General features: G+C 53.8%; 1 protein-coding gene across 1 annotated transcript; it reads right to left on the bottom strand.

Annotated features, from left to right (window-relative positions):
- Window positions 1–3726: 3726 nt before the first annotated feature.
- CLRN1 (clarin 1) lies at window positions 3727–9654 on the bottom strand. Its single transcript, XM_054386226.1, has 3 exons — window positions 9402–9654; window positions 5997–6176; window positions 3727–3992 (listed from the first exon to the last, which is right to left on the bottom strand). Exons 1-3 carry the CDS (start codon window positions 9652–9654, stop codon window positions 3727–3729), a joined length of 699 nt encoding a protein of 232 aa, XP_054242201.1.
- Window positions 9655–9913: the final 259 nt, after the last annotated feature.

Genomic DNA, 9913 nt, shown 5'->3' on the forward strand with positions numbered 1-9913 from the left:
GGTGCAAACCCCTTGCCAGAGCAGGATCACCTAGAGCAGGTCACACAGACCACATCCAGGTGGGTTTGGAATATCTCCAGAGAAGAAGACTCCACAACCTCTCTGGGCAGCCTGTTCCAGGGCTCTGTCACCCTCACAGTGAAAAAGTTTTTCCTTATGTACACATGGAACCTCCTCTGCTCCACCTTGCACCCAGTGCCCCTTGTCCTATCCTTGGATGTCCCTGAGCAGAGCCTGGCTCTGTCCTCCTGACACTCATCCTTCACATCTTTGTAGACAGGAATGAGGTCTCCTCTGCTCCAAGCTCAATAGCCCCAAGATCTCTCAGCCTGCCCTCACAAGGGAGATGTTCCACTGCCTTCAGCATATTTGTGGCTCTGCACTGGACTCTTTCAAACAGTTCCCTGAAGGGCCCAGGACTGGACAGATGCAGTCTCACCAAGGCAGAGTAGAGGGGCAGGAGAACTTCTCTTGACCCACTAACCCTTCTAATCCACCCCAGGATGCCTTTGGCCTTTTTTTGCTACAAAGGCACATTGCTGGCTCATGGTCATCCTTCTGTCCACCAGGATCCCCAGGTTCCTTTTCCCCTATGCTGCTCTCCAACAGGTCAGTCCCCTGCTTCCTGCATGCCTGGAGGACCTCCTGTGTTCCTTATCAGACCCTGCTGAGCTGCAGAGTGCCTCCCAAGCCTCTCTGGGGTGTCACTCTCTTGCTGCCCTTGGCCAGGGGTTTTCATCTTGATTATCTGTATGGCTTGAAGAGAGGTTGCAGGGCTGCTTTCTGACCAGGAGACTCTGGGAGATGTGGTGGAATGTGAAGGGTGCCTGGTCTGACTCCCCTCCCTGCTCTGGGAGGCTCTGGGAGATGTGGTGGAATGTGAAGGGTGCTTGGTCTGACTCCCCTCCCTGCTCTGGGAGGCTCTGGGAGATGTGGTGGAATGTGAAGGGTGCCTGGTCTGACTCCCCTCCCTGCTCTGGGAGGCTCTGGGAGATGTGGTGGAATGTGAAGGGTCCTTGGTCTGACTCCCCTCCCTGCTCTGGGAGACTCTGGGAGATGTGGTGGAATGTGAAGGGTGCTTGGTCTGACTCCCCTCCCTGCTCTGGGAGGCTCTGGGAGATGTGGTGGAATGTGAAGGGTGCCTGGTCTGACTCCCCTCCCTGCTCTGGGAGATGTGGTGGAATGTGAAGGGTGCTTGGTCTGACTCCCCTCTCTGCTCTGGGAGGCTCTGGGAGATGTGGTGGAATGTGAAGGGTGCTTGGTCTGACTCCCCTCTCTGCTCTGGGAGACTCTGGGAGATGTGGTGGAATGTGAAGGGTGCCTGGTCTGACTCCCCTCTCTGCTCTGGGAGGCTCTGGGAGATGTGGTGGAATGTGAAGGGTGCTTGGTCTGACTCCCCTCTCTGCTCTGGGAGACTCTGGGAGATGTGGTGGAATGTGAAGGGTGCCTGGTCTGACTCCCCTCTCTGCTCTGGGAGATGTGGTGGAATGTGAAGGGTGCTTGGTCTGACTCCCCTCTCTGCTCTGGGAGGCTCTGGGAGATGTGGTGGAATGTGAAGGGTGCTTGGTCTGACTCCCCTCTCTGCTCTGGGAGATGTGGTGGAATGTGAAGGGTGCCTGGTCTGACTCCCCTCTCTGCTCTGGGAGGCTCTGGGAGATGTGGTGGAATGTGAAGGGTGCCTGGTCTGACTCCCCTCTCTGCTCTGGGAGATGTGGTGGAATGTGAAGGGTGCCTGGTCTGACTCCCCTCTCTGCTCTGGGAGATGTGGTGGAATGTGAAGGGTGCCTGGTCTGACTCCCCTCTCTGCTCTGGGAGATGTGGTGGAATGTGAAGGGTGCCTGGTCTGACTCCCCTCTCTGCTCTGGGAGACTCTGGGAGATGTGGTGGAATGTGAAGGGTGCTTGGTCTGACTCCCCTCTCTGCTCTGGGAGACTCTGGGAGATGTGGTGGAATGTGAAGGGTGCTTGGTCTGACTCCCCTCCCTGCTCTGGGAGACTCTGGGAGATGTGGTGGAATGTGAAGGGTGCCTGGTCTGACTCCCCTCCCTGCTCTGGGAGACTCTGGGAGATGTGGTGGAATGTGAAGGGTGCCTGGTCTGACTCCCCTCCCTGCTCTGGGAGACTCTGGGAGATGTGGTGGAATGTGAAGGGTGCCTGGTCTGACTCCCCTCCCTGCTCTGGGAGGCTCTGGGAGATGTGGTGGAATGTGAAGGGTGCCTGGTCTGACTCCCCTCTCTGCTCTGGGACATGCTCTTTGTCCTGGTTTGTTGCAGAGGGGTTCTTCAGCAGCAGCAAGCCAGGCTGCTCCCTTGGGTAAAATAGGAGGAGGATCTTTCATCTCCTCAATGTCCTGCTTTGTGTGTGTGGCTTTTGAACCAGAAATGCCAAGCCCACAGTTACAGTCACCTCCCAGGGAAATGAGGGCTTTGGGGACTTGGATTTGTTAAAAGCAAAACAGCCAGAAGAGAGCTTTATGGACAGCAGTGGTGGTGCTGCGTGTATGGTGTCAGGTCAAAGTGTTGCTGGTGGCTTTAGGTGTTTGGGGGTTGTCCTGCAAGCACCTGCTGCAGTGTTGGGCTCCTTCTGGGCTCAGGGCTTTTGAGCCAGAGCCTGAGGGGTGTTAGGAGCAAAGGCCACAATATTCTTTTCCCTTCTTTGATGTCTGTAGGTCTGTTGGGTGTTCTTGTTCTCCACTGCCCTGATGGAGTAACCTCTCCTGCACAAGGGCTGGTGGGTGAAGTGTGGACTTTGATTCCCACCTGTTTGTTTGACTTCCCAGAGCCAATTTGATGCTGCTGTAATTCTTGGGTTCCTGCACACCAGCTACTTTTCAAATAACTTACTGGAAGAAAAAGGCAAATATCCCCATAAGGTCTTACCCCAAGGAAGAGAAGGTGTTTTAACGTAGACACTAGTGAGCTGGGTGTCTGCTTTTGTCTACTGCATGTGCCACACTGATGCTTATCTGAAACCTTCACTTCCAGTGCTTCAGAGTGGATGAGAAGCTCAACAGGAGCCAGCAGTGAGCACTTGCAGCCCAGAGAGCCAAGCAGAGAAGTGCAAGAGAAGTGCTGCAGCAAGAGAAGTGTGGCCAGCAGGTGAGGAAGGTGATTCTCCTCCTCTGCTCCACTCTGCTGAGACCACACCTGGAGTACTGTGTCCAGTTCTGGAGCCTCTGTTACAGGTGCTGGAAGGTGTCCAGAGAAAGGCCATGAGGATGAGCAGAGGGCTGGAGCTGCTCTGCTATGGAGAGACTGAGAGAGTTGGGGTTGTGCAGTCTGCAGAAGAGAAGGCTCCAAGGAGACCTTCTTGTGGCCTTCCAGGATCTGAAGGGGGCTCCAAGAAAGCTGGGGAGGGACTTTTGAGGGTGTCAGGGAGTGATAGGACTGGGGGGAATGGAGCAAAACTAGAAGTGGGGAGATTGAGATTGGATGTAAGGAAGAAATTGTTCCCCATGAGGGTGGTGAGACACTGGCACATGTTGCCCAGGGAGGTGGTGGAAGCCTCATCCCTGGAGGTTTTTGCAGCCAGGCTGGATGTGGCTGTGAGCAACCTGCTGTAGTGTGAGGTGTCCCTGGGGCCCATGGCAGGGGGTTGGGACTGGATGAGCCTTGAGGTCCCTTTCCAAGCCCACCAATTCTATGATTTACAAGCTACTACATCTGGTGGCTGTTGAATGTAGGGGTGGTGACCCTCTTTGCTTGGAGCATTGTCAGATGATGTCATTCTAGTACATCAGGTCAGCTGCTCCAGTGACTGCCCCTGAGTCCTTGGGTTTGGAGAAGGGAAACTGAAAGCCAGCGAAGCGAATCAGCAGAGCGTTCAGGAAGTGCACCAGGGAGCAGACCAGGATGACCCAGAAGGAGTCTGCAAACTGCTCACTCTGAGTCTTGAAGGTGAAACTTCCCTCTTTGAAGTTGGCAATCTTCTCTGAAAGGTGGTGGATCTTCACCTCTGAAGAGAAGAGGATCATGATGAGGCAACCACAGGAACCTGAAGCGGAGAGGGAGGTTCACAGAGTCATAGAACAGTTTGGCTTGGAAGGGACCTTCAAGATCATCTAGGTCCAACAACCCTGCCACAGGGATGCTCAAGGCCTCATCCAACCTGGGTTCCAACCCCTCTGCCACAGGGTTGCTCAAGGCCTTGAACACCTCCAGAGAGGGGGCATCCATAACCTCCCTCATCACCTCATCCTTACAGCAAGGCCATGCCATGTACAGCACCCCCAAACCCCAGGCTGATGGGGTTCTGCTCACTGTGGCAGGGTTCTTACTGGAGCCCAAGCCAAGGGCTGCTCAGATGGGTGAGCTTGTTCCTTGCTTTTGGCTCAGGAGCAGTCCTACTGAGCAGGGCTGCTCTAGTGCCTGACCCACAGAATCACAGAAGCAACCAGGTTGGAAAAGACCTCAGAGATCATCAAGTCCAATCTGTTACCTATCACCTAACATCTCCTGACAACTAAACCATGGCTCCAAGTGCCACATCCAAGCTTTTTCTGAACACCTCCAGGGATGGTGACTCCACCACCTCCCTGGGCAGCACATCCCAAGGGACAATGACTCTTTCTGGGAAGGATTTTCTCCTCACCTCCAGCCTAAACTTCCCCTGGTGCAGCTTGAGACTGTGTCCTCTTGTTCTGGTGCTGCTTGCCAACCCCCACCTGGCTACAACCTCCCTTCAGGTAGTTGTAGAGAGCAATGAGGTCTCCCCTGAGCCTCCTCTTCTCCAGACTAAACATCCCCAGCTCCCTCAGCCTCTCCTCACAGGCTGTGCTCCAGACCCCTCCCCAGCCTTGCTGCCCTTCTCTGGACACATTCAAGTATCTCAATGTCCTTCTCAAACTGAGGAGCCCAAATCTGGACACAGCACTGAAGGTGTGGTCTAACCAGTGCTGAGTACAGGGCAGAATGATTTCCCTGCTCCTGCTGGCCACACTATTGCTGATGCAGGCCAGGCTTGGCTGGCTCATGTTCAGTCAGCTATCAACCAGTACCCCCAGGTCCCTTTCAGCCTGGCTGCTCTCCAGCCACTGTCCCCAGCCAAGTGCCCGTGTTCCTTTGCAGCTGTAAGCTGCTCATTGTCCACTGAACATTCCTGAGCTGTCTGCATGCTCTTATGTTCTTAAGTATGTCCTTAATTCCTTTATTAAATGATGCCTGAAGTAGGCAATACCTTGTAAAGTGATGGTGAATCTTCTCCTTGGCCAAGGCAGTGACAGAGAGGATGGGCTGTGCCCTCCCCGTGTGGCAGGGGGACAGGGATGGTGCCTTCTCCCTGCTGGCAGGGGGTTTGCAGAGACCGATTTTACCTCAAGCTGCTGTTGCTCTCTCCCTCCCTGCTTCTCAGCTCCTTCCTTCCTTGGGGAGGATTGCTGGTGGAAGTGGTGACCTCAGTGACAGAGCTGGACCCCTCCTGCCATGGGGAGCAGCAGCACTCATCCCTGACTTCTTTCAGGCAGTTTTTATTCTCCCCCTCCCCACTGCCTCTCTGCCTGGGTGCAGTTCCCCAGCTCTAACCATATGTCCATGATATGGTCCCAGCTCCAGGTTCTTGGGCTTCATGGGCACCATCCCCTTTTCTGTCAGCTTACAGCAAAGGGCTGGGGAGCACTAGGGCTGCCCATGCCCATTCCACCACCCACCCTCACAGAGGATTTTTTTCATGTGTTGATAGAGCAAACCCTCTGCCTTCTACCTAGCTTTATTTGGCCAGTTTGGAGTCAGTGTGGCAAGTGGTTGCCCATTGGAATGGGCTGCCCTGGGAGGCAGTGGGGTTGATGTGTTTAAGAAGGGACTGGATAAGGCACTTAGTGCCATGGTCTGGTTGATTAGTCAGGGTTGGGTGATCACTTGGACTTGATGATGATCTTGGAGGTCTCTTACAACCTGGCTGATGCTGTGACAGCCTCCTACAGTGATAACCCAACCCTCACAAGCAGCACCCAGGGGCAGCCAGCAGCTTGGTGGGCCCCAGGGGCTGAGGGATGATACTCACAGGCAATGAAGCTCCAGAGGTACAACCCAAGAGGACCATGCAGGGTTTCATAAGGACTGCCAAAGGCATTGAACATGAAGAACCCTGCTGCCACCAGAGCAAAGATGATCAGGACTGTGCAGAAGAGAATGACACTGACGTGGATGCTGGCAGGGATAATTTTGAGCAGATCTGGAAAAACTAAAACCCAGAAGGAACAAGACATTATTATAGACATGAGGCAGAGGTCTTGCAGAAGTCAGGCCAAGGGGGTTCTTGCTGGGTTGTGATGATTATTTTTGACTTGTGCTCTTCCAGCATGGAAGCAAAAATAAATCTAGGAATGCTTTATCTTCAGTAATTTTCTGCAGCTTTCTAGCTGCTCCTTCAGCTGGTGATCCTGCTTAGCCGGGATCACAAGAGGGACACTCAGTCAGGCTCTGTATGAGGGAATAATTTTTAATCATCCATGTTTGTTTGGCAACCAGGGGTGTTTTAGGGAGGGACTCATCAAACACACTTAACTGCTCCTGCTCCACAGGGGCATGATTAAAGCAGGGGTGATAATGCCTCAGGGCTGCCTGGCTGCAGCTGTTAACATGCAGAGAGAGAAAAAAAAAAAAGCCTCACATAAATTACTCTAGCTTGTAATGTCTGCAGTGAGCAGGGAGAAGCAGGTGAGGTGGTGGCAAGTCAATGTATCTCCCTGGCTAAATGAAAGGATCATTAATGAAAGAGATGTTTGCAAAGTCTTCTTCAAGCTAAGTGAAACAAATAGCACTTTTGTGTTGTGAATTGGCTGGTGGTGAGCAGTGAGGGGAATTCAGGGACCCTTCCCAGGCCCAGGGGCAGGAGGGGACACACTGTTAGTGATGCTGCAGGATGCAGTGCTCTTCAACACTACTTGAGGGCTTGTGGGGATGTGCCAACCTGTGTGTCTGCTAGCAGAGGTGTGTATTGTGCAAGGTCCTGCATCTGGGTCAGGGCAATCCCAGGCACCAATATAGGCTGGGCAGGAACTGGCTGGAGAGGGGCCCTGAAGAAAAGGATTTGGGGCTACTGGTGGAGGAGAAGCTCAACAGGAGCTGTCAGTGTGCACTTGCAGCCCAGAGAGCCAAGCAGAGCCTGGGCTGCAGCAAGAGAAGTGTGGCCAGCAGGTGAGGGAGGGGATTCTCCCGCTCAGCTCCTCTCTGCTGAGATCACACCTGGAATACTGTGTCCAGTTCTGGAGCCTCTATTGCAGGAAGGATCTGGAGGTGCTGGAAGGTGTCCAGAGAAGGGCCATGAGGATGAGCAGAGGGCTGGAGCTGCTCTGCTATGGAGACAGACTGAGAGAGTTGGGGTTGTGCAGTCTGGAGAAGAGAAGGCTCCCAGGAGACCTTCTTGTGGCCTTCCAGTATCTGAAGGGGGCTCCAAGAAAGCTGGGGAGGGACTTTTGAGGGTCTCAGGGAGTGATAGGACTGGGGGGAATGGAGCAAAACTAGAAGTGGAGAGATTGAGATTGGATGTGAGGAAGAAATTCTTCCCCATGAGGGTGGTGAGACACTGGCACAGGTTGCCCAGGGAGGTGGTGGAAGCCTCATCCCTGGAGGTTTTTGCAGCCAGGCTGGATGTGGCTGTGAGCAACCTGCTGTAGTGTGAGGTGTCCCTGCCCATGGCAGGGGGGTTGGAACTGGCTGAGCCTTGAGGTCCCTTTCCAGCCCTGACAGTTCTATGATTGTGTAAGGAAAGAGGCTGCTGCATGGCAGTGAACCTTCCCCTGGGTGCCTGAGGTGAAGGCTGTTTGTGTCGTTACAATTTTGTATGTGACATATCAGGAAAGATGAATTCCAGCAGCTCTGTGCTGTCCTGGGAGAAAAAGCATTCCTTCATGGTAATGAATGGACTTGTGTGTTGGGTATGCATGCCAGTGGCCTTTAGAAGATGAACTGCTGACCCAGAAACTGATGGGAATCAGCAGGAGCAAACGAAGCAGAAGGCTTTCCCCTGCCAAACTGGGTTTGCTGGCAGAGCAAATCCATGTCACAATTAAAAGAGATATAGTGGTCAGGGGGGAGCACTTAATGGGAGCAAACACACAATGAAATCAGTTAGCCCATTTTCCCTGCCTCTTCTCAGAGGTGCTGAAGAGCACCCTGCTGCATTAAGCTATGGATGTGTGTGTGTGTTGGATTGTGGTTATCCTGCTCTCTGGGATGCTTCCAGTGAGGTCCTGAGAGCTCTGGCTTGGATTGGATGGGGTACTGCAGCCTGGGGAACATGACCCAGCCCCTTGGTTAAGTGGTCTCTGAAGTTTCCATCGAGGCACATTTGGCTAAGCCACCCAATCACTGTTTCTAAGTACAAATCCCATCAAATTGTTTGCTATTTAATCTAACCCAAAGCTGATCTGAGAACAGTCTGTGAGGATTTAAGCCTCCCGCATCCAGGCTCAGCTGTGGGTGGAAGCTCACAGGGGCAGGGTGCCAGGGACTGGCCAGCTGTAACTGGGCTACACTTCAGGTACACATGGTGCCAAAGGGCACCCTGCTGTCCCACTCTCAAAGGATGCCAGTGAGGGCAGGTAAGTTGTAATATTGTGAGTGAGACCTGGTGAAATATTTCATTGGTAATGCTTGGCTCCTGCAGGAGAAGGAAATGTGCTACTGAGAAGGCTTGGGTTTGGTTCTAGCTGGGTGAAGGCTCTTTCTGATCCCCCACCTGATGACCTTGCCTTGCCTGCCTCTGATGGAGCCGCTCATCCATTCTATTCTAGCAGAATGCCCCTAATGCACTGTGCTGTGCAGCAGCTTCAGGGGGCATTTGTACCTGCAGCAAATGGCTGTTTGTTATCATCTCTTCCATGTGCACCCTCCACAAACCCTGTGCTCACTCGATCGTTTTATTGATCTTCTCAGCCTTGAAAACAAATAGGTGATGAATATTACATGGGAAGCTAAACCACTGCTTAGCAGCCTTTGATAAAATTCTGTGTTGCATAGCAAGAGCATCAGGTGCCACTGGCCAGCTGCTCCTCCTCCTGCTACTGCTGCAGGTTTCTAACTCCTTAGTGGTGCTTTGTTTCCCAGCAGCAGTATCTGTGTCTTGGGTCTTTCAAGAGACTTCTGCTAGCTTAGCTCATCCCTTCCTGATGGCCCAGAGATGCACACACAGTGGAAGCTGAGATTAATTGAAACCCAGAGATATTCTCTTTTTAAAGTACTAGTATAAACCTTCTGAAATATAGGTGGTGGGGGAAAGTTGGCAGGGCTTTACCAGCAGCAGAAAATCAGTTATTTGAGCCCGAAGAGGAGAAGGCTGCTAGGGGTAGGCTTTGCTGGGGGGGGTATTTCATGCTGGTTAGGCTCGATCTGTGAGCAGGGGACCCGGGGGCAGCTCTAACTCGGCCCTGGGGGGCTAAATAATTCAAATGCCATCGTTACTCACAGGAGAACTGGAGCGGCCTCCCCCCGAGTCCGCACTGCCGCACTCGCTGGCCGGAGAACAGCCCGTACTGGATGTCGCCGATGAATTTCTGCAGCTCCAGCCCGCTGGCGTTGACCAGCAGAGCTCCGGTCTTGCAGAGGATCGTTCCCTTCACCCACAGCTGCCTGCCGACGGCCGCCGCCGTGCCCAGCGCGCTGGCCAGGCTCAGCACCCCGGCGACGCAGAAGATGATCCTCTTCTGCTGGGCTGGCATGGTGCTGGGCAAAGCCCTCTGAGCGACGTGGTGCTCAGCAAGGCAGCACCGGCAGCAAGGTCTTCATCAGCCCAGCAGGCTGCCAGCCGGGGCCCCGGGCAGCCAGCCAGAGCCCTCTCCTTGGAGAGGCTCAGCAGCTCCCCTCCAGCAGGCACATGATTCCCGAGGGATGCTGCGAGGGCTCTTCTCCCCTTTCTCCTCCCAGCCTGCGCGCAGATGGGTTTGAGCCGGAGCAGAGCAGCTGCTGGGGTGCTTGGGT

This window comes from Indicator indicator, chromosome 13 (assembly GCF_027791375.1).
Source record: "Indicator indicator isolate 239-I01 chromosome 13, UM_Iind_1.1, whole genome shotgun sequence".
NCBI classification, from domain to species: Eukaryota; Metazoa; Chordata; class Aves; order Piciformes; family Indicatoridae; genus Indicator; species Indicator indicator.